Source organism: Enhydra lutris, unplaced genomic scaffold, assembly GCF_002288905.1.
Source record: "Enhydra lutris kenyoni isolate GAN:26980312 unplaced genomic scaffold, ASM228890v2 scaffoldscaffold71, whole genome shotgun sequence".
NCBI classification, from domain to species: domain Eukaryota; kingdom Metazoa; phylum Chordata; class Mammalia; order Carnivora; family Mustelidae; genus Enhydra; species Enhydra lutris.
The window spans coordinates 6,898,680-6,923,471 of record NW_019154155.1 but is presented as its reverse complement, the minus strand read 5'-3'; the positions used below and the strand labels follow the sequence as shown (position 1 = coordinate 6,923,471).

At 38.0% G+C, this 24,792-nt stretch overlaps 1 protein-coding gene across 1 annotated transcript in view; it reads left to right on the top strand.

The window, feature by feature from the left end:
• Positions 1–24,792, top strand: part of LOC111159926 (ring finger protein 17) — a 162,528-nt gene that overhangs the window by 82,400 nt on the left and 55,336 nt on the right. Inside the window, exons 20-22 of the mRNA XM_022522609.1 lie at positions 8,932–9,159; positions 9,801–9,951; positions 10,104–10,222. Coding sequence (XP_022378317.1) covers positions 8,932–9,159; positions 9,801–9,951; positions 10,104–10,222 — 498 coding nt within the window. The remainder of the gene's footprint in view (positions 1–8,931; positions 9,160–9,800; positions 9,952–10,103; positions 10,223–24,792) is intronic.

The following is a 24,792-nucleotide window of genomic DNA, read 5'->3' as shown; positions in this document are numbered from 1 at the left end:
TTCAATGTTTGGTAGAATTCCCCCGGGAAGCCATCTGGCCCTGGGCTTTTGTTTGTTTGGAGATTTTTGATGACTGTTTCAATCTCCTTACTGGTTATGGGTCTGTTCAGGCTTTCTATTTCTTCCTGGTTCAGTTGTGGTAGTTTATATGTCTCTAGGAATGCATCCATTTCTTCCAGATTGTCAAATTTGTTGGCATAGAGTTGCTCATAGTATGTTCTTATAATTGTCTGTATTTCTTTGGTGTTCGTTGTGATCTCTCCTCTTTCATTCATGATGTTATTTATTTGGGTCCTTTCTCTTTTCTTTTTGATAAGTCTGGCCAGGGGTTTATCGATCTTATTAATTCTTTCAAAGAACCAGCTCCTAGTTTCATTGATTTGTTCTATTGTTTTTTGGTTTCTATTTCATAGATTTCTGCTCTGATCTTTATGATTTCTCTTCTCCTGCTGGGTTTAGGGTTTCTTTCTTGTTCTTTCTCCAGCTCCTTTAGGTGTAGGGTTATGTTGTGTACCTGAGACCTTTCTTGTTTCTTGAGAAAGGCTTGTATCCCTATATATTTTCCTCTCAGGACTGCCTTTGCTGTGTCCCACAGATTTTGAACCATTGTGTTTTCATTATCATTTGTTTCCATGAATTTTTTCAATTCTTCTTTAATTTCCTGGTTGACCCATTCATTCTTTAGAAGGATGCTGTTTAGTCTCCATGTATTTGGGTTCTTTCCAAATTTCCTCTTGTGATTGAGTTCTAGCTTCAGAGCATTGTGGTCTGAAAATATGCAGGGAATGATCCCAATCTTTTGATAATGGTTGAGACCTGATTTAGGACCAAGAATGTGATCTATTCTGGAGAATGTTCCATGTCCACAAGAGAAGAATGTGTATTCTGTTGCTTTGGGATGGAATGTTCCGAATATGTCTGTGATGTCCATCTGGTCCAGTGTGTCATTTAAGGCCTTGATTTCCTTGTTGATCTTTTGCTTGGATGATCTGTCCATTTCAGTGAGGGGAGTGTTAAAGTCCCCTACTATTATTGTATTATTGTCGATGTGTTTCTTTGATTTTGTTATTAATTGGTTCATATAGTTGGCTGCTCCCACGTTAGGGGCATAGATATTTAAAATTGTTAGATCTTCTTGTTGGACAGTTCCTTTGAGTATGATATAGTGTCCTTCCTCATCTCTTATTATAGTCTTTGGCTTAAAATCTAATTGATCTGATATAAGGATTGCCACTCCTGCTTTTTTCTGATGTCCATTAGCATGGTAAATTCTTTTCCACCCCCTCACTTTAAATCTGGAGGTGTCTTCAGGTTTAAGATGAGTTTCTTGTAGGCAACATATAGATGGGTTTTGTTTTTTTATCCATTCTGATACCCTGTGTCTTTTGATTGGGGCAGTTAGCCCATTAACATTCAGGGTAACTACTGAGAGATATGAATTTAGTGCCATTGTATTGCCTGTAAGGTGACTGTTATTGTATATTTTCTCTGTTCCTTTCTGATCTACTACTTTTAGGGTCTCTCTTTGCTTAGAGGACCCCTTTCAATATTTCCTGTAGAGCTGGTTTTCTTTCAGTTTTTGTTTGTCCTGGAAGCTTTTTTTTTTTTTTAAGATTTTATTTATTTTTTTGACAGAGATCACAGGTAGGCAGAGAGGCAGGTGGAGAGAGATAGGAAAGCAGGCTCCCCGCTGAGCAGAGAGCCCAATGCGGGACTCGATCCCAGGACCCTGAGATCATGACCTGAGTTGAAAGCAGAGCTTCAACCAACTGAGCCACCCAGGCGCCCTGTCCTGGAAGCTTTTAATCTCTCCTTCTATTTTCAATGATAGCCTAGCTGGATATAGTATTCTTGGCTGCATGTTTTTCTTGTTTAGTGCTCTGAATATATCATGACAGCTCTTTCTGGCCTGCCAGGTCTCTGTGGATAAGTCTGCTGCCAATCTAATATTTTTACCATTGTATGTTACAGACTTCTTTTCCCGGGCTGCTTTCAGGATTTTCTCTTTGTCACTAAGACTTGTAAATTTTACTATTAGGTGATGGGGTGTGGACCTATTCTTGTTGATTTTGAGGGGGGTTCTCTGAACCTCCTGGATTTTGATGCTTGTTCCCTTTGCCATATTGGGGAAATTCTCTCCAATATACCTTCTGCTCCCCTCTCTCTTTCTTCTTCTTCTGGAATCCCAATTATTCTAATGTTGTTTCGTCTTACGGTGTCACTTATCTCTCGAATTCTCCCCTCGTGGTCCAGTAGCTGTTTGTCCCTCTTTTGCTCAGCTTCTTTATTCTCTCATTTGGTCTTCTATATCACTAATTCATTCTTCTGCCTCATTTATCCTAGCAGTGAGAGACTCCATTTTATATTGCACCTCATTAATAGCTTTTTTTATTTCAACTTGGTTAGATTTTAGCTCTTTTATTTCTCCAGAAAGAGCTTTTATATCTCCCGAGAGGGTTTCTCTAGTATCTTCCATGCCTTTTTCGAGCCTGGCTAGAACCTTGAGAATCGTCATTCTGAACTCTAGATCTGATATATTACCAATGTCTGTATTGATTAGGTCCCTCGCCTTTGGTACTGCCTCTTGTTCTTTTTTTTGTGGTGAATTTTTCCGCCTTGTCATTTTGTCCAGATAAGAGTATATGAAGGAGCAAGTAAAATACTAAAAGGGTGGCAACAACCCCAGGAAAATATGCTTTAACCAAATCAGAAGAGATCCCAAATTGTGAGGGGGAGAAAGGGGATAAAAAGAGGTTCAGAAAGAAAAAAAAAATGAAACAATTAAAAGAAAACGAATAAAGAAAAAATATAAAAAGGAAAAAAATATATATATATCAGATAAACTAGTTAAAAAACGTTAAAAAAGAAAAGGGTAAAAGTTAAAAAAAGTTTAGCAGAAGAAGAGGGAAAAAATTGAAAAAGAAAAAAAAATTAAATTAACTGCAAGGCTAAAGAACCATGGGGAGAAAGCCATGAGCTCCGTGCTTTGCTTTCTCCTCCTGTGGAATTCCGCTGCTCTCCTTGGTATTGAAACTGCACTCCTTGGTAGGTGAACTTGGTCCTGGCTGGATTTCTTGTTCATCTTCTGGGGGAGGGGCCTGTTGTAGTGATTCTCAAGTGTCTTTGCCCCCGGCAGAGTTGCACCGCCCTTACCAGGGGCCGGGCTGAGTAATCCACTCGGGTTTGCTTTCGGGAGCTTTTGTTCCCTGAGCGCTTTCCGTAGAGTTCCGGAGGACAGGAGTAAAGATGGCGGCCTCCCAGTCTCTGGCCCGGAGGAGCCGAGAGCCCGGGGCCCCACTCCTCAGTGCGCCCTCAGAGAACAGCGCCCAATTACTCCCGTCACCCTGGCCTCCGGCCACGCTCTGAGCTCACCGAGCCTGCGACGGGTTCAAGGTAACCCCGAGTTTAGAGCTCACTCCTCGGCTCTGTCTCTGTAGCCGGCTTCCCTGTTCTAATACCTTTAAGCTCTGCAACACTCAGACACCCCTGATCCTTCTGTGACCCCCCGATCCTTCTGTGACCCTGCGGCACCTGAGGCCACGCTGACCCCGCCTGGGCTTCACCCCGGTTAAGCCTCTGGAGCGATGTCCCTCAGTGGAACAGACTTTTAAAAGTCCTGATTTTGTGCTCCGTTGCTCCGCCGCTTGCCGGGAGCCAGCCCCTCCCACCGCGGTCTATCTTCCCGTCGCTTTGGATTCACTTCGCCAGTCCTACCTTTCAGAAAGTGGTTGATTTTCTGTTTCTAGAATTGCTGTTCTTCTTCTCTTCGATCTCCCGTTGGATTTGTAGGTGTTTGCAATCTTTAGATAAGCTATCTAGCTGATCTCCCGCTACCTGAAGTAGTCTCAGCCTGCTACTTCTCCGCCATCTTGACTCCTCCTCCTTAACCAAACCTTTTTTTAAAAAATCAGGGTCATATAGTTTTAACTAAGTTTTTTCCAGTTAACATTAATTTTATAAGATACCAAATTTGAGCATATAATCAATGATGGATGTTTAGTTTTTTAACCAAAAAAGACTAAATACATGTATACATCCTGTTTCTCTGGAAAGAGTCATAAAATTCAAAATTTTAAATTTCGAACCATGTGCATATATTACTTTCTCAAAAATTAGTAACATTGGGGCGCCTGGATGGCTCAGTGGTTTAAACCGCTGCCTTCGGCTCAGGTCATGATCTCAGGGTCCTGGGCCCACATTGGGCCCTCTGCTCGGCAGGGAGCCTGCTTCCCTCTCACTCTCTCTGCCTGCCTCTTTGCCTACTTGTGATCTCTGTCAAATAAATAAATAAAATCTTTTAAAAAATTAGTAACATTTTTTAAAAGTCTATTAACGTACCACTTCACATAGACCAAGATGGTTGTAATTTTAAAAAAATGTGTTGGTGAGAATGTGGAGAGAGGAATATAAATAGTGAAGCACTGTGGAAAACAGCTTGAAGATTCCTTAAAAACTTAAACATGACCCAGAAATTTCATTTCTTGGATATATTCCCAAAAGAATTGAGAACAGGTATACAAATATGTGTACATATATATTCATAGGTGGAACCATCCTGTTTGTCTATCAACAGTTGGATAAACAAATTGTGGTAGATAAACATACAATGGAATATTATTCAGCCTTTAAAAAGTAATTAAATTTGGGGGTGCCTGGGTAGCTCAGTCTTAGGTGTCTAACTCTTGATTTTGGCTCAAGTCATGATCTCAGGGTTGTGAGACTGAGCCCTGAGTTGGGCTCTTTCCTGGGCATGGTGCCTGCTTAAGATTCTTTCTCTCCTTCTCCCTTTGTCCCTCCCTCCCCCAAAAATAAAGGAATTAAACTTTGATATAATATTGATACATCTTGAAAACTTTATGCTAAGTGAAATAAGCCAGACACAAAAGGTGAGAATATGATTCCATTTATATGAAATATCCAGAATAGTTAAATCCACAGAGATGGAACGTTGATTGGTGGTTAATAGGAGTTGAGAAGAGAGGATTATGGGTAGAAACTGCTTTAGGGGTTTTATTTTGGAGTGATAAAAATGTTTTGGAACTAGATAGAGGTGTAATGGTTGTGCAACACTGTGAATGTACTAATTGCTACTGGATTGTTCACTTTAAAATACTTTTATGTTATGTGAATCTCACCTCATTTTTTAAAATTTTAAGTTTGTTAGCTATAGATTCAACTCAAGCTATGTGAAAGTTCCAGCAGACCTTTCTGCAGAAATTGATGGGGTCTCAAATTTCATATAAAAACGCAAAATGCATAAATAGAACCATTTTGAAGACAAAGACAAAGTTGGAGGACTTCCACTTCCTAGAGTCAGATATTAATATAAAACTACAACTAACGGGGCGCCTGGATGGCTCAGTGGGTTAAAGCCTCTGCCTTCGGCTTAGGTCATGATCCCAGTCCTGGGATTGAGCCCCGCCTCGGGCTCTCTGCTCAGCAGGGAGCCTGCATCCCCCCCCCGCCCCGCCTGCCTCTCTGCCTACTTGTGATCTGTCAAATAAATAAATAAAATCTTAAAAACAAAACAAAACAAAACTACAACTACGAAGACGGTGTGGTACTAACATAAAGATAGACATATAGAAGAATAAATAGAATTGACAGTTGAGAAATAAATCCTTATATTTATAATTAATTGACTTTTTAAACAAAGGCACAAAGGCAGTTCATTGAAAAAACGATAGTCTGTTCAACAAATGGTGCTATGACAATTGGATATCCACTAGCAAAAAAAGATGAACAGAGCCCTTATCTCACACCATACACAAAGCTCACTCAAAAGGGATTATACTGTTAAGAGCTAAAACAAAACTTCTCGGAGAAAACAGGAGGAAATCTTTAGGACTGTAGATTGGGCAAAGATTTCTTAGATATGACACCAGAAGCACAATTCATAAAAGAAAATTAGTGAGTTAATCCTCATCAAAATTCAAAACTAGTGTACGTTGAAAGATACTGTTAAGACAAATAACAGAGTGAGAGAAAATATTTGCCAGACATGCCCCATAAAGAATTTGTATCTGGAATTCATAGAACTTCTACAACTTAAGAAAACAAGTAATTCAGCAGCCCAAAAGATGGGCACAAGATATAAGCAGACATTTACCAAAGAAAGTGTATAATTGGCTAGTAAGTGCATGAAAATATGCTTAACATTATTAGTCATTAGGGAAATGCAAATTAAAACCACGATGAGATACAATTTCTCACCCACTAGAATAGCTGTTAAATAAGACAATTACAGATGTTGGTGAGGATGTGGAGTAACCTTTATTGCTGTCATAGATGTAAGTGATATAGCCTGTTTGGAAAATGGTTTGTAAGTTTCTCAAAAAGTTACTCATAAAATTATCACACAATGCAACAATTCCACTCCTGTGTATCCAGGAGAAATGACAACATATGTTCATACACAGATTTATGAGCAAATATTCATAGCATTATTCAGAATAGCCCAAAATTGGAAATTCTGTAAATTGGTGAGTGGTGAATAGAGAAAATACTATATGTTCATATAATGGAATACTATTTAGCCATAAAAAGTAACAAATTACTGACACATCTGCATCATGGAAAAACCTCAAATTTTAAGCTATATAAAAGAAGTCAGACACAAGAGATTATATAGTATAGGATTCCATCTATATCGTATGCCCAGAAAAGGCAAGTCTATAGTACAAAAAATGTATTAGGAGGTTCCTGGGGCTATGAGTGAGGAGGATTCATGGTAAATGGACAAAGGGGATCTTTCTGGGGAGCGGTGAGAATGTTGTAAAACTGACTTATGGTTACACCATTTGGTATAGTTAACTAAATATCATTGAACTATATACTTGAAATGGGTGAACTTTTTTGGTAGAAAATCTACCTCAATAAAGTTGTTTTTAAAAAGTCCATTAGTGGGCGCCTGGGTGGCTCAGTCAGTTAAGGATTGAGTCCCACATTGGGCTCCCTGCTCTGCAAAGAGCCTGCTTCTCCCTCTCCCTCTGCCTGCTGCTCTGCCTACTTGTGCTCTCTTTCTCTCTGTCAAATAAATAAGTAAAATCTTTACAAAAAATTTTTTAGAAGTCCATTAGCTAGTTTTCCATTCCCATTGTTTGGTTATATAAGCAAGAGATATTTATAGGCCTACATGTTACATTGTAGCAAATGGTATACCCAATGATGAATAAGGATGGTTTGTGCCTTCAAGGAGCTTAGAGTATGTAGTAGAAAGGAGAGATGGTCAAGCTTACCTTTCAGTGTGATAAGGACTCTGTTAAGGGTAGTCACAGTATTATGGGATTGCTAGAGGGTTTACCACTGGAGATTTCACCTAAACTGAGTTCTGTGGTACAGCTGGGAGTGAAAGCCTATACACAGGGAAAATGTGATGCGTTTAGGTATTGTTAGTACACTCACACAGCTGGTAGACAGGAAAAAAGGTAATAGTGGCATATAAAACAAGAGATCAAGCTGGAGAGAAATGCACAGACCAGATAATTACAGAACCTTGATCACTAAGAAGGAAAAGTACTTTTCAAACACTTCTGTGTGTTTGAACTTTATCACTTCAGGAAGGAGGATTAGCGGCTATTGACTGATTTTAAGCAGAGGACTGGGAGGAGATTTGGGTTTTAGAAATCCCCCTCTGACTGCAAGTCTTAAAAATAAAGTGTTGGGCTGTAAGTGAGTACTGTAGGCTATTGAAGTAATAGTTACTTGGTGATAGAAAAATGGGTAGATTATGAAACATGGAAGTGACTATTACAAGACCTTGCTACTGATTGTAGGTAAGGAAGAGGAGGGGTCAAGATTGACTTTCAGAACTAATAACCATAACCACCTAATATCTGGGGATACTGTTTCTGGAGAACAAGGAACAGTAGAGTGGAGCAGGTTTGGGGGTGGGGGAAATGGGTGTGATAGCTTTGAACATGTGCTTGAGGTGTTTTTGGCATGTTAAAGCAAAGGGGGATAACTTCAAGTGGCAAACAACTGTGCAGTGTCCAAAGGACTGTCAGTCACACACTGTAGTTGTTTATTTGCGTAGTAGCAGAAGCACATGATAAAAGAGTGGGAAGCAGGTACAGCAGCAGCTAAGGAAATGGATGAGGCTGCACAAGGGGTAAGAAGAGTCCCGGCATGTTTACTCACTTCCGAATGGTGCCACTTTTGCGCTCAGCAAGGGCAAATCCAGGTTTCATGGGTGAACCTGAAGAGCCTCCCTTTAAGAAAAGGAATACAGAGTTTTAACTATAGAACTAAATAAGCAAAAGTAATATTCACATAGACTGATAAAAGAAATCCCAACAAATAACAGATTTTCAAAAGTTGACAAATACTACAAACGTTACAAAATTCAGAGTCATCACAAAATACTTTCTTATTACACTTTTTATCTATATATGAACCACCATTTGAAATGCCAGATTTTGTGAAAAATTATGAATAATTCTTATATTCTTTGTGAGTACAAAATATCAATGGGAAATGATGAAATTATAAGTAAACTTGGTATTTTAAACTGTTTTTAAAATAGAAAATTTGGCTTTTGGGGGATTTAGTCTTACATTGGTAGTATTTAATCCTTTTTTAAAAAAAGACTCAGGGGCTCCTGGGTGGCTCAGTGGATTGAGCCTCTGCCTTTGGCTCAGGTCATGATCTCAGGGTCCTGGGATAGAGTCCCACATCGGGCTCTCTGCTTAGCAGGGAGCCTGCTTCCCCTTCTCTCTCTGCCTGGCCTCTCTGCCTACTTGTGATCTCTCTCTCTGTCAAATAAATAAATAAAATCTTTAAAAAAAAAAAAAAGACTCAAACTGCTGTTAATATCAAAACTGGGAAACAGTGAATAATAGTTAAAATTTGTTCATCACTAGATCTAAACAAATACAAATATAAATATTTTCTTAGCTGCTCTTTTTGCTAATGGGTTTTGTTATTTTCCAGATATACCCTCAAGGATAATTGCAAAAAGCATATTGAAGTATGGGATCCTTCTCCAGAAGAAATTATTTCAAATGAAGTAAACAGCTTAAATCCTGTGTCTGTAAAATCTCTACCTAATGAGAATCTCCCATCACTTTATAATAAGGAACTGCCTGTACATATCTGTAATGTGATATCTCCTGAGAAGATTTATGTTCAGTGGTTATTAACAGAAAACTTACTTAATAGGTATATAAGGAAAACATATTACCTATGGGCTTTTCCCTATATTTTGTTTCAAAGATCTAGAAATCATAAATGTGGAATTTTAAAAACAAAATTATTTCAGCTAAATAGTTATTTTAAAGCTAGTTAAAAGTATACAAGTAGTATCTTTACTAGTTATTTTCACTGTATTAGAATTAGTCATTCTATGAATACCTAATTGGGCACAACCAGTATTCTAGGTGTTGGGGATATGGTGGTAAAAATATTTACATGTCTTTGCTGTCTTGGAGCTTAAATTCTAGTAGAGGGAGAGATAGTGGACAAATAAAATAGTTAATGTAGCAGATGATGATAAAGACAATAGAGAAAAAGCAGTTGGGGAGGAAGGCAATTCTGGATAATCAGGATGGACCTCAAGAAGACAGTTGACATTGTAATGGATCCTGAAGAAAGGGAGTAAGTAAACCATGAGGCTATCTGGGGGAAAATAATCTCAGGCAGAGGGAAGAGCTAGTTCAAAGATCCTGCAGTGGAAATATACTTGGGTATTCAAGGAAGAACAAAATACCCAGTTTGGGCAAGGAGGGACAATAGAAGCATGTGGTTGGAGCATTATATGTTGTAAGAAAAGTTTTAAAAGTTAAATTTTTTTCTTTATATAGTTTAGAAGAAAAGATGATAGCTGCTTATGAAAACTCAAAGTGGGAACCTATTAAATGGGAAAACGATATGCACTGTGCTGTTAAGGTCCCTGATAAAAATCAGTGGAGAAGAGGCCAGATCATCAGAATGGTTACAGACACACTGGTAGAGGTAAATGAAGAGTTAAAAATAGTAACTGAAGGTGAATGCATTCAATATTTTTATCCCAAAATTTTTTAGTCTCATTTTTATTATGTTATTCAGTGGCAAAATATATTTTGAAATATTGTCTTTCCACAGACTCAAAGTTATTGCTTTCATAGGTCTTGCTGTATGATGTGGGTGTTGAACTAGTCGTGAATATTACGTGTTTACGAGAACTTCAAGAAAACCTAAGGACAATGGGAAGATTATCTTTGGAATGCTCTCTTGTTGACATAAGGTAGTTATTCACTGAATAAATTTTCTCACTATTGAATAATTGTATATCTTTTTGGTTTGGGGTATGTTCTTGTCAGTTTTCATATTACTAACATTCTGAAATTTCATAAATCTAGTTAATTTTGAGGTTTTAAGAAAAGGGAAAGATAAAAATTTGGAGCACATAAATTTTAGTGATACTAAGGAATGGAGATAGGTCAGTATGATTGGTATCTAGATAGAATTCAAAGTGTTAAATATTTAAAAATTTGAGGGACATAGGCAGATAGAAATAATATGTATTTCATAAGCTTAGCATTGCATGGAAAGCCAAAAATATGTAAATTACAAAAAATGAATTAAGATTCTGGGAAAGTGGGGCACCTGGGTGGCTCAGTTGTTAAGCATCTGCCTTTGGCTCAGGTCATGATCCCAGGGTCTTGGGATCCAGCCCTGCATCAGATCAGGCTCCCTGCTTGGCAGGAAACCTCCCTCTCACATTACCCCCGCTTGTGTTCCTTCTCTCACTGTGTCTCTCTCTGTCAAATAAATAAATAAAAATCTTAAAAAAAAAAAAAAGATTCTGGGAAAGTGGCATGAATTAGTTTTTTTTTTTAATATTTTATTTATTTATTTGACAGAGATCACAAGTAGGCAGAGAGAGGGGGGAGCAGGCCCCTGCTGAGCAGAGAGCCCGATGCGAGGCTCGATCCCAGGACCCTGGGATCATGACCTGGGATCATGAGCCGAAGGCAGAGGCTTTAGCCCAACGAGCCACCCAGGCGCCCCGGCATGAATTAGTTTTTGAGTCTAGTAGAATTCTACCATAAACACAGAGCAACTTGGATAGCAAAACTGAAGACTGCACAGTCTTTACAATAAAAGTGAGCAACTAGGTTTCCCTCTGTAAGCCTCCAGATACAAACAGGTGTGGCATACCATGCCCTTATGCTCCCTTTTGGTTACCATTATTTGTATGGAAGGAAGGAAGGAAGGCTGACTGAAAGTAGTACTTCACTGGAGCATGCAAGCCAGTCTGAGAACAGCAACCAAGACTGAGAAGGGAGTAATGCAAGATGCTCTTCAGAGCTGAATGCTAAAACATAATGTGCCATAATTTCATGGTACTGGAGCTGTAGCCATATAACCTTTGGAGGTAAACTGATGCTCTCTTCCATGACCTCACACTGAGTAGAAACTGTTAGGAATAGAGCCTAATTTTAGCAGGTCAGACAATGGGGCAAAGGAAGGAAAAGATGCAGACAAAAGTAGGGGAGAGGAACAAGATATCAAAATATGAGGCAATATTTTCTGTCATTTGGGGAAAACAACCAGAGAATTCTAGAGCCATGAAGCTAGGAAAGCAATTATGATCCACCTCTTCCTTCTAAAAGCACAGGAAATTTTTAAAAAGATTTTATTTATTTATTTGAGAGAGAGAGTATGAGAGGGGAGAGGGTCAGAGGGAGAAGCAGACTCCCCACTGAGAAGGGAGCCCGATGTGGGACTTGATCCTGGGACTCCAGGATCATGACTTGAGCTGAAGCCAGTTGGTTAACCAACCGAGCCACCCAGGCACCCAAGCACAGGAAATTTTATTTCACTTAAAACGTGAGCAAAAGAAAGAATTACAGTCAAATTCTATACAAACTATTAAAAGTAAAAAGAATAAAAAGCCAAATAATAACCCTAGAGGCAATGGAAACCCACCAAAAAGGCATGCTCACAAAATAATAAAACTATAAATTTCAAAATGAACTTAAAAATTTAGAAAATTATAGACACTGAAGAACAACATAAAACAAAATTATAAAAACTCAGAAATAAGATTGATTACAGAAGAAGTAAATTTGAAATGAGAAATAACAACACTCAAGAAAGAGAAATAAAATTTAAAAATCATATCAGAAATACAGACTAAACTAGAAAAAAGCACAAAAGCAAATACACAATAGATAATGCCTTAAGAGAAATAGAAGATAGAGGGGTACCTGGGTGGTTCAGCTGGTTAAACATCTACCTTCTGCTCAGGTCATGATCCCAAGGTCCTGGGATGGAGCCCTAAACCAGGCTCCCTGCTCAGCAGGAAGCCTGCTTCTCCTTTTCCCTCTGCCTGCCCCTCCCCACCCCCCCTCTGTCAAATAAAGAAATAGAAGACAGAAAGGAGGACAAAGTTTTAAAATTAAAAAGAACAAAAATCCAAAAGATTTAAAACAAAAGATCTCTAAAATAAATTAAGAAAAGCCTCAACATATGTGTAATAGGAATCTCAAAGAAGAAAATTAAAAGAAATAGAACAAAATAAATGCTAAAAACTACGATTCAAGAAAGTGTTCCCAAAATAAAAGATTACTTAGAACTACGATAAAAGAGCACACTGCATGTCTTGGAAAATTAATTCAGGAAAGCTGACACTCAGAGATTAGTAAAATTATTAATTTATAAGAGAAAGAAGATCAAACCTTAATGTCAGATGGCATTCCACTGGAGAAACATTTTTTTAAATACTAAAAGAAAATGGCAAGGTATGGGTTTTATATTCACCCAAACTGACCTTTAGGTATAAAGATTACAGACAAACTAGGAACCACTATAAGAGAACAAACTTTATTTAATCCACTGTAGGCGAGAGAGTTTGACATAAGAACTGGTGGTGAGTGTTACATTTATTTTTACCTAAAGAACAGAGACTAAAATGCTCATTGTTAAGGAAGCAGTATAGAATGGAAAGTAGATATGGCACAGTTTCAAAAATAATGTAGGGAGATACAAAGTAAAGTATTCATGGAAAGTTGAATAAGTTTGCCTTTTGTCTTATTAACTAGGAATGAGGATTTCCAATAAGATACTGGGGGAGAGTTGCTAACAGTATTGATTTAACATGGGAACTATGTTAATATTTTATATAAATATTATATATGTTAAATATTTCATAAAATATCTCATATAAACACATATTAGTAAAACCAGTAAGGTAAATTTAATTCTAGTCTCTCAGAAACTTCTTCAAATGACTTTTTTTTTTTTTTTTTTTTTTTTATAAACATATATTTTTATCCCCAGGGGTACAGGTCTGTGAATCGCCAGGTTTACACACTTCACAGCACTCACCATAGCAGAAACCCTCCCCAATGTCCATAATCTCACCCCCCTCTCCCACGCCCCTCCCCCCATCAACCCTCAGTTTGTTTTGTGAGATTAAGAGTCACTTATGGTTTGTCTCCCTCCCAATCCCATCTTGTTTCATTTACTCTTCTCCTACCCCCTTAACCCCCCATGTTGCATCTCCTCTCCCTCATATCAGGGAGATCATATGATAGTTGTCTTTCTCCGATTGACTTATTTCGCTAAGCATGATACCCTCTAGTTCCATCCACGTCGTCGCAAATGGCAAGATTTCATTTCTTTTCATGGCTGCATAGTATTCCATTGTGTATATATACCACATCTTTTTTTTTTTAAGATTTTATTTATTTATTTGACAGAGAGAGATCACAAGTAGACGGAGAGGCAGGCAGAGAAAAAGAGAGAGAGGGAAGCAGGCTCCCTGCTGAGCAGAGAGCCCGATGTGGGACTCGATCCCAGGACCCTGAGATCATGACCTGAGCCAGAGGCAGCGGCCCAACCCACTGAGCCACCCAGGCGCCCCTATACCACATCTTCTTTATCCATTCGTCTGTTGATGGACATCTAGGTTCTTTCCATAGTTTGGCTATTGTAGACATTGCTGCTATAAACATTCAGGTGCACATGCCCCTTCGGATCACTACGTTTGTATCTTTAGGGTAAATACCCAGCAGTGCAATTGCTGGGTCATAGGGTAGTTCTATTTTCAAGATTTTGAGGAACCTCCATGCTGCTTTCCAGAGTGGTTGCACCAGCTTGCATTCCCACCAACAGTGTAGGAGGGTTCCCCTTTCTCTGCATCCTCGCCAGCATCTGTCATTTCCTGACTTGTTAATTTTAGCCATTCTGACTGGTGTGAGGTGGTATCTCATTGTGGTTTTGATTTGTATTTCCCTGATGCCGAGTGATGTGGAGCACTTTTTCATGTGTCTGTTGGCCATCTGGATGTCTTCTTTGCAGAAATGTCTGTTCATGTCCTCTGCCCATTTCTTGATTGGATTATTTGTTCTTTGGGTGTTGAGTTTGCTAAGTTCTTTATAGATTTTGGACACTAGCCCTTTATGTGATATGTCGCTTGCAAATATCTTCTCCCATTCTGTCAGTTGTCTTTTGGTTTTGTTAACGGTTTCCTTTGCTGTGCAAAGGCTTTTGATCTTGATGAAGTCCCGATAGTTCATTTTTGCCCTTGCTTCCCCTGCCTTTGGTGATGTTCCTAGGAAGTAGTCGCTGCGGCTGAGGTCGAAGAGGTTGCTGCCTGTGTTCTCCTCAAGGATTTTGATGGATTTCTTTCTCACATTGAGGTCCTTCGTCCATTTTGAGTCTATTTTCGTGTGTGGTGTAAGGAAAAGGTCCAGTTTCATTTTTCTGCATGTGGCTGTCCAATTTTCCCAACACTATTTATTGAAGAGGCTGTCTTTTTCCCATTGGACATTCTTTCCTGCTTTGTCGAAGATTAGTTGACCATAGAGTTGAGGGTCTATTTCTGGGCTCTCTATTCTGTTCCATTGATCTATGTGTCTGTTTTTGTGCCAGTACCATACTGTCTGAATGATGATAGCTTTGTCATAGAGCTTGAAGTCCAGAATTGTGATGCCACCAACTTTGGCTTTCTTTTTCAACATTCCTCTGGCTATTCGAGGTCTTTTCTGGTTCCATATAAATTTTAGGATTATTTGTTCCATTTCTTTGAAAAAAAGGGATAGTACTTTGATAGGAATTGCATTAAATGTGTAGATTGCTTTAGGTAGCATAGACATTTTCACAATATTTATTCTTCCAATCCAGGAACATGGAACATTTTTCCTTTTTTTTGTGTCTTCCTCAATTTCTTTCATGAGTACTTTATAGTTTTCTGAGTATAGATTCTTTGCCTCTTTGGTTAGGTTTATTCCTAAGTATCTTATGGTTTTGAGTGCAATTGTAAATGGGATTGACTCCTTAATTTCTCTTTCTTCTGTCTTGTTGTTGGTGTATAGAAATGCAACTGATTTCTGTGCATTGATTTTATATCCTGACACTTTACTGAATTCCTGTACAAGTTGTAGCAGTTTTGGAGTGGAGTCTTTTGGGTTTTCCACATATAGTATCATACCATCTGCAAAGAGTGATGGTTTGACTTCTTCTTTGCCGATTTGGATGCCTTTAATTTCCTTTTGTTGTCTGATTGCTGAGGCTAGGACTTCTAGTACTATGTTGAATAGCAGTGGTGATAACGGACATCCCTGCCGTGTTCCTGACCTCAGCGGAAAAGCTCTCAGTTTTTCTCCATTGAGAATGATATTTGCGGTGGGTTTTTCATAGATGGCTTTGATAATATTGAGGTATGTGCCCTCTATCCCTACACTTTGAAGAGTTTTGATCAGGAAGGGATGCTGTACTTTGTCAAATGCTTTTTCAGCATCTATGGAGAGTATCATATGGTTCTTGTTCTTTCTTTTATTAATGTGTTGTATCACATTGATTGATTTGCGGATGTTGAACCAACCTTGCAGCCCTGGAAAAAATCCCACTTGGTCGTGGTGAATAATCCTTTTAATGTACTGTTGAATCCTATTGGCTAGTATTTTGGTGAGAATTTTTGCGTCTCTGTTCATCAAGGATATTGGTCTGTAGTTCTCTTTTTTGATGGGATCCTTGTCTGGTTTTGGGATCAAGGTGATGCTGGCCTCATAAAATGAGTTTGGAAGTTTTCCTTCCATTTCTATTTTTTGGAACAGTTTCAGGAGAATAGGAATTAGTTCTTCTTTCAATGTTTGGTAGAATTCCCCCGGGAAGCCATCTGGCCCTGGGCTTTTGTTTGTTTGGAGATTTTTGATGACTGTTTCAATCTCCTTACTGGTTATGGGTCTGTTCAGGCTTTCTATTTCTTCCTGGTTCAGTTGTGGTAGTTTATATGTCTCTAGGAATGCATCCATTTCTTCCAGATTGTCAAATTTGTTGGCATAGAGTTGCTCATAGTATGTTCTTATAATTGTCTGTATTTCTTTGGTGTTCGTTGTGATCTCTCCTCTTTCATTCATGATGTTATTTATTTGGGTCCTTTCTCTTTTCTTTTTGATAAGTCTGGCCAGGGGTTTATCGATCTTATTAATTCTTTCAAAGAACCAGCTCCTAGTTTCATTGATTTGTTCTATTGTTTTTTGGTTTCTATTTCATAGATTTCTGCTCTGATCTTTATGATTTCTCTTCTCCTGCTGGGTTTAGGGTTTCTTTCTTGTTCTTCAGCTCCTTTAGGTGTAGGGTTATGTTGTGTACCTGAGACCTTTCTTGTTTCTTGAGAAAGGCTTGTATCCCTATATATTTTCCTCTCAGGACTGCCTTTGCTGTGTCCCACAGATTTTGAACCATTGTGTTTTCATTATCATTTGTTTCCATGAATTTTTTCAATTCTTCTTTAATTTCCTGGTTGACCCATTCATTCTTTAGAAGGATGCTGTTTAGTCTCCATGTATTTGGGTCCTTTCCAGATTTCCTCTTGTGATTGAGTTCTAGCTTCAGAGCATTGTGGTCTGAAAATATGCAGGGAATGATCCCAATCTTTTGATAATGGTTGAGACCTGATTTAGGACCAAGAATGTGATCTATTCTGGAGAATGTTCCATGTCCACAAGAGAAGAATGTGTATTCTGTTGCTTTGGGATGGAATGTTCCGAATATGTCTGTGATGTCCATCTGGTCCAGTGTGTCATTTAAGGCCTTGATTTCCTTGTTGATCTTTTGCTTGGATGATCTGTCCATTTCAGTGAGGGGAGTGTTAAAGTCCCCTACTATTATTGTATTATTGTCGATGTGTTTCTTTGATTTTGTTATTAATTGGTTCATATAGTTGGCTGCTCCCACGTTAGGGGCATAGATATTTAAAATTGTTAGATCTTCTTGTTGGACAGATCCTTTGAGTATGATATAGTGTCCTTCCTCATCTCTTATTATAGTCTTTGGCTTAAAATCTAATTGATCTGATCTAATTGGCTTAAAATTTAGAGGATTGCCACTCCTGCTTTCTTCTGATGTCCATTAGCATGGTAAATTCTTTTCCACCCCCTCACTTTAAATCTGGAGATGTCTTTGGGTTTAAAATGAGTTTCTTGTAGGCAACATATAGATGGGTTTTGTTTTTTTATCCATTCTGATACCCTGTGTCTTTTGATTGGGGCAGTTAGCCCATTAACATTCAGGGTAACTACTGAGAGATATTCATATGAGAGATATGAATTTAGTGCCATTGTATTGCCTGTAAGGTGACTGTTATTGTATATTGTCTCTGTTTCTTTCTGATCTACTACTTTTAGAGTCTCTCTTTGCTTAGAGGACCCCTTTCAATATTTCCTGTAGAGCTGGTTTGGTATTTGCAAATTCTTTCAGTTTTTGTTTGTCCTAGAAGCTTTTAATCTCTCCTTCTATTTTCAATGATAGCCTAGCTGGATATAGTATTCTTGGCTGCATGTTTTTCTCGTTTAGTACTCTGAATATATCCTGCCAGCTCTTTCTGGCCTGCCAGGTCTCTGTGGATAAGTCTGCTGCCAATCTAATATTTTTACCATTGTATGTTACAGACTTCTTTTCCCGGGCTGCTTTCAGGATATTCTCTTTGTCACTAAGACTTGTAGATTTTACTATTAGGTGACGGGGTGTGGACCTATTCTTATTGATTTTGAGGGGGGTTCTCTGAACCTCCTGGATTTTGATGCTTGTTCCCTTTGCCATATTGGGGAAATTCTCTCCAATAATTCTCTCCAATATACCTTCTGCTCCCCTCTCTGTTTCCTCTTCTTCTGGAATCCCAATTATTCTAATGTTGTTTCATCTTATGGTGTCACTTATCTCTCGAATTCTCCCCTCGTGGTCCAGTAGCTGTTTGTCCCTCTTTTGCTCAGCTTCTTTATTCTCTGTCATTTGGTCTTCTATATCGCTAATTCTTTCTTCTGCCTCATTTATCCTAGAAGTCAGAGCCTCCATTTTTTATTGCACCTCATTTATAGCTTGTTTGATTTCAACTTGGTTAGATTTTAGTTCTTTTATTTCTCCAGAAAGGGCTTTTATATCTCCCGAGAGGGTTTCTCTAATATCTTCCATGCCTTTTTCGAGCCTGGCTAGAACCTTGAGAATCGTCATTCTGAACTTTAGATCTGACATATTACCAATGTGTGTATTGATTAGGTCCCTAGCCTTTGGTACTGCCTCTTGTTCTTTTTTTTGTGGTGAATTTTTCCGCCTTGTCATTTTGTCCAGATAAGAGTATATGAAGGAGCAAGTAAAATACTAAAAGGGTGGCAACAACCCCAGGAAGCTATGCTTTAGCCAAATCAGAAGAGATCCCAAATCGTGAGGGGGGAGAAAGGGGATAAAAAGAGGTTCAGAAAGAAAAAAAAATAAAAAAGAATTAAAAAAAGAATACCAATAAAGATAAAATATAAAAAGGAAAAAATATATATATATTAGATAAACTAGTTAAAAAACGTTAAAAAAGAAAAGGGTAAAAGTTAAAAAAAATTTAGCAGAAGAAAAAAAAAATTGAAAAAGAAAAAAAAATTAAATTAACTGCAAGGCTAAAGAATCATGGGGAGAAAGCCATGAGTTCCGTGCTTTGCTTTCTCCTCCTGTGGAATTCTGCTGCTCTCCTTGGTATTGAAACTGCAGTCCTTGGTAGGTGAACTTGGTCCTGGCTGGGTTTCTTGTTGATCTTCTGGGGGAGGGGCCTGTTGTAGTGATTCTCAAGTGTCTTTGCCCCAGGCGGAGTTGCACCGCCCTTACCCGGGGCAGGTCTAAGTAATCCGATCGGGTTTGCTTTCGGGAGCTTTTGTTCCCTGAGTGCTTTCCGTAGAGTTCCGGAGGGCGGGAATGAAGATGGCGGCCTCCCGGTCTCCGGCCCGGAGGAGCCGAGAGCCCGGGGCCCCACTCCTCAGTGCGCCCTCAGAGAACAACACCCAATTACTCCGGTCACCCTGGCCTCCGGCCACGCTCCGAGTTGACCGAGCCTGCGACCGGTTCAAGGTAACCCCGAGATTAGAGCTTACTCCTCGGCTCTGTCTCTGTAGCCGGCTTCCCCGTTCTAATACCTGTAAGCTCTGCGACACTGAGACACCCCCGATCCTCTGTGACCCTGCGGCACCTGAGGCCACGCTGACCCAGTGTGGACTTCACCCCGGTTAAGCCTCTGGAGCGATGTCCCTCAGTGGAACAGACTTTTAAAAGTCCTGATTTTGTGCTCCGTTGCTCCGCCGCTTGCCGGGAGCCAGCCCCTCCCACCGCGGTCTATCTTCCCGTCGCTTTGGATTCACTTCGCCAGTCCTACCTTTCAGAAAGTGGTTGATTTTCTGTTTCTAGAATTGCTGTTCTTCTTCTCTTCGATCTCCCGTTGGATTTGTAGGTGTTTGCAATCTTTAGATAAGCTATCTAGCTGATCTCCCACTACCTGAAGTAGTCTCAGCCTGCTACTTCTCCGCCATCTTGACTCCTTTTTTTTTTTTTTTTTTAAGAGAGGGGTTGGGGAAAGGGGATTGCGGCAGGGCAGAGGGATAGAGAGAATCTCAAGCTGGTTCCACACCCAGTGCAGAGCTTGACACACCAACATTTCAGAACCCTGAGATCATGACCTAAGCTGAAATTGAGAGTTGTACTCTTAACTGACTGAGCCAACTAGGAGCCCTTTTTTCAAATGACTTTAAAACATAAAATGCTGTCTGTACATCCCTACCAGAATATATCCTAAGGACAAAAAAATAACTTCTCCCCCCAAAAAATCAACTGTTTTTTTCATTCATCCCAAAGTTGGTTGTAGTGTTACTGAAACTACTCTGTGTGTATTGTGGGATAAATCAAAATTATAATTATATATGTAATATTGAGAACTGGTATGGTTGATACATAATAAAGATGGTAAGATTAAGGTTAATTTACTTTTTACTCCTGATTTTGAATCAGAATTATATCTAGAAACTCATTTGGTATTTTAATTGTCAAAAATACATGTCTGAAGGACCTAGTAGCAATGGCCTGTGCTGGTTTGTGAATTGTGGTCTCCAAATCCCATTTCCCAATAAAAGAAATTAGAGCTCTTTGGGACACTGTCTGATTCCAGATCTTGGACAGGAAATTTCATACAGTATGAACCTAGAATATCTTGTCATAGCAAAAAACAAAGCTATAAAAAAATTGAGGTTATGACAAAAAGACTCAGTAGCCAATCTGAATAAACTTCCGCTGACCAAATAAGGAACTTTAGCATTAGTAGGATAATTGTAATGCGGTAAAGCAATTGACATATTTTAAATCCCTAAGTTCATAAAGTGACTTAAAAAATCTTAAGAAATCTTATTAGTTATCTTCACAGGATTCTAGGAAACTATCTCACTATTCCAAAACAGGTGAATAAGGAAAATGAAAATTTGTCTTGCTTTTCCTATACTATCTGTATCTCAGTATAATCAAATAGTTGGCAAGGGGAAGTTGTTCTTTTTAAGTATTCCAAATAACAAAAGAAGAATGATTTCACTAGAATTGTACCATTTTACAACCCTAATAAGTAGTCTAGGCAATGATTGTCAGTGGCTGTTAACATAACAAAGTGAGAATTGGGCATTATGTGCTTCCTGATGGAAATACACAGCATAGCCTATAAATACTATTGCTGAAAAAGTAGAAACCTGAATCTCATCAATACTGCATACCTAACTATGATTTTAAAGGAAACTCAAGGGACAAAGGAACATATTAAACACCATGGGAATGCCATCAGCTAAATCCATTCATGGAAACTGTAGAACAAATGACTCAGTTTCTTTAACAGAAAATTGTAAGGGAAAAAATTCAAAATAATGGTTTGAAACCTCAGGAAAACATAAATGCTATCTGAATGGTTGATATTAAGGAATTTTTTTACGTGTATTAGTGTACTGTGGTTAGGTTTGTTTATATAGACTTTTATTGAAGTGTAATTGTTATACAATACAAGATTCATTTCAGGTGTACCATATAGTGATTTGATATTTATATACATTACAAAATGGTCACCACAATAAGTCATTTGTTATTGGTACCATTTGTTACCATACAAAGTTGTTACAGCCTCTGTCCTATTTATTTTGTAACTGGAGAATTATACCTCTTCATCCCCTTCACCTATTTCATACATTTCCCCTCACCCCTCCCCTCTGGCAGCTACCAGTTTGTTCTCTGTATCTGAGTCTGTTTGTTTATCCATTTGTTGTTTAGACTCCACATATAAATGAAATCATATGATGTATGTCTTTCTCTGACTTATTTCACTTACCATAATATCATCTAAGTCTACCCTTGTTGTTACTGGTGGCAAGATCTCGTTCTTTTTTATGGCTGAGTAATATTCCATAGTATGTGTATGGCAAATCTTCATCCATTCAGCTGTTAGTGGATATTTGGGTTACTTTCATGTTTTGGCTATTGTAAATAATGTTGCCATAAACATAGGGGTGCATATATCTTTTTGAATTAGTGTTTTTGGGATTCTTCAAGTAAGTACCTAGTAGTGGAATTATTGCATCTTATGGTAATTCTATTTTTAATTTATTAAGGAGCCTCCATACTGTTTTCCACAGTAGCTGTGCCAGTTTGCATTCCTACCAACCGTGCACAAAAGTTCCTTTTTCTCCACATTCTCACCAACATGCTATTCTTACGGGGTTTTTTATATATTATTTATGCATTTATTTTTAAAGTTTTTTTTTCAAGTTCTAGGTAGTTAACAGTGTAATATTAGTTTCAGGTGTACAAAATAGTGATTTCAACACCTGGTGCTCATCACAAGTGCTTGTGTTTTTTATTATAGCCATTCTGACAGGTGTGAGGTGATATCTCATTGTGCTTTTGATTTACATTTCTCTGAAGATTAGTAATGTTGCCCATCTTTTCATGTCTGTTGACCATCTGGATGTCTTCTTTGGAGAAATGTCTGTTCATGTCTTCTGCCCACTTTTAACTGGATTATTTGGTTTTTGGGTGTTGAGTTGTATACGTTCTTTATGTATTTTGGATGCTAACACTTTATTGGCTATATCATTTGCAAATATCTTCTCCCATTCAGTAGATTGTCTTTTTGTTTTGCTGGTTGTTTCCTTTGCCACACAAAAGCTTTTTATTTTGATGTATTCCCAGTAGTTTATTTTTGCTTTTGTTTCTCTTGCCTCAGGAGGTGTACCTAGAAAAATGTTGCTATGGCCAATGTCAGAGAAATTACTGCCTGTGTTCTTTTTTAGGATTTTTATGGTTCACATCTCATTTAGTTCATTTTTTCTAAAAAGACCTACAGATGGACAAACCACAATAGGATATCACCTCACACAGGTTACAATAGCTATTCTCAAAAAGACAAGAAATAACAAATGTTGGTGAGGATGTAGGAAAAAGGGAAACCTAACGCACTGCTGGTTGGAATATAAAGTGGTGCAGTCCCTGTGGAAAACACTACAGAGGTTCCTCAGAAATTTAAAATAAAACCACTATATGATCCAGCAGTTCCACCTCTAGGTATTTATCAAAAACAAAACAAAAAACAGAAACTCTGGTTCAAAAAACATATACACCCCTGTGTTCATTTCAGCATTATTTATAATAGCCAAGATGTGAAAGCAAGCTCACTGTCAACCAACAGATGAATGCATAAAGATGTGTGAGGTGATACCCCATTGTACCAGGGTAATTCTGGCCTTGTAGAATGAGTTTGGAAACATTCCTTCCTTTTTAACTTTTAAAATAGTTCCAGGGTAAGTATTATCTTTTCCTGAAATGTTTGGTATAATTCACCTGTGAGACCATCTGGTCCTGGACTTTTGTTTGTTGGCAGGTTTTTATTATTATTATTATTATTATTATTATTGCTTCACTTTCATTACTACCATTTGGTCTGTTCAGATTATCTGTTTCTTTTTGATTATGTCTTAGAAGTTTCTGTGTTTTTAAGAACTTATCCATTTGTCCCATTTGTTGATGTATAATTGTTCATAAGAGATCTTAGGAGACTCAGTATGGGTCTTTATTATAATCGGATTTCTGTTTGAAAAATACAAAAGTGACAATTTCCTGCTTCTAGGGGACCTTTTTTCATTGAGAAATCCATGGAAATAAATCTAATTTTTTGTAACAAGTATTATAGAATTTTATATAGGCAATTAGGAGGTACAAACTTCCCATTATAAAGTAAATAAGTCAAGGAAATGAAAAGTTGTCAGCATAGGAAATATAGTCAGTAATGTTATGATAATGTTATATGGTTGACAAACACCCTGGTGAATACTGAGTAATGTATGGAATTATTGAATCAATATGTTGTACAATTGAAACTAATATAACATTGTATGTTAATTATACTTTATAAAAATAAAAGAATTTATAGAATCTTAGACTTGGAACTCAAAGATATGAGAGGCATCATGACAGTAGTTCTTTGGATACCACCCCTAATAAGTGAACATTCAAAACCTATCTTCAGTGCTGTTAAATTAAGCATCTCTCTCAAAGGAGGTTGTTTCTTTTTTTTATTAAGATTTTATTTATTTATTTATTTGACAGAGAAAGAGATCATGAGTAGGCAGAGAGCAGGCAGAGGGGGAGAGGGAAGCAGGCTCCCTGCTGAGCAGGGAGCTCAATGTGGGACTCAATCCCTGGACTCCAGGATCATGACCTGAGCTGAAGGCAGTCGCTTAACCAACTGAGCCACCCAGGCACCCAAGGAGGTTGTTTCTTTATGAGGCATGTTCAGCCACTATATTTCCTTACATGACATTAAAATTGATCTCCCCAGTAGGATACTTGTTCTAATGACCACTTTCTGTTCTAATTGCTGGTAAACCATTTATTTAATGTCCTTGAAGAACTTATATTAGGAGTTACCATAATCCACCTGTTTGTACAGAACATTTCTCTAATTTTACAGGTACCTCTCCCACTGTTCATGATTACTAATAGTGACTATGGGACCATATCTACAAATCTGTTCTATCAGTTGAAAGAATTTATTGCCCTGGAATGGAAATCTCAGGCTGACATACTATAAAAATCTTAACCTAGTTTTCACTTCTACCTGGAATGGTTCAGTCAGAACAATTGAACAGCATTCTATCAGTCCTTTAATTGTATCCAATAATGTAGAGAATGTGTTCCTGTACACACCTTAGATAATAGCTTTTGAACTCCAGTGGAGTACCATTATTTCAAGAGTCTGGTAATAGTTAACCTTAACTAGTTTAGTACATTACTTTAGTTAATCTTCATAATAAACCTTAAAACTATAGATAAGGTGTTATTTATTGGTAAAGAAATTGAGTCTTCAATAGGTTAAGTAATTATCCAAAGTAATGCATCTATTAACTTTTGAGCTAGGATTATAAACAAGGTCTGAATTAAAAATTGGAGCTCTAATCATTGTTTTACCACCCCTCTGAGAAATCTCTCATTTTAGGAAAATATATGTAACATACAATTTGTCATTTTTAG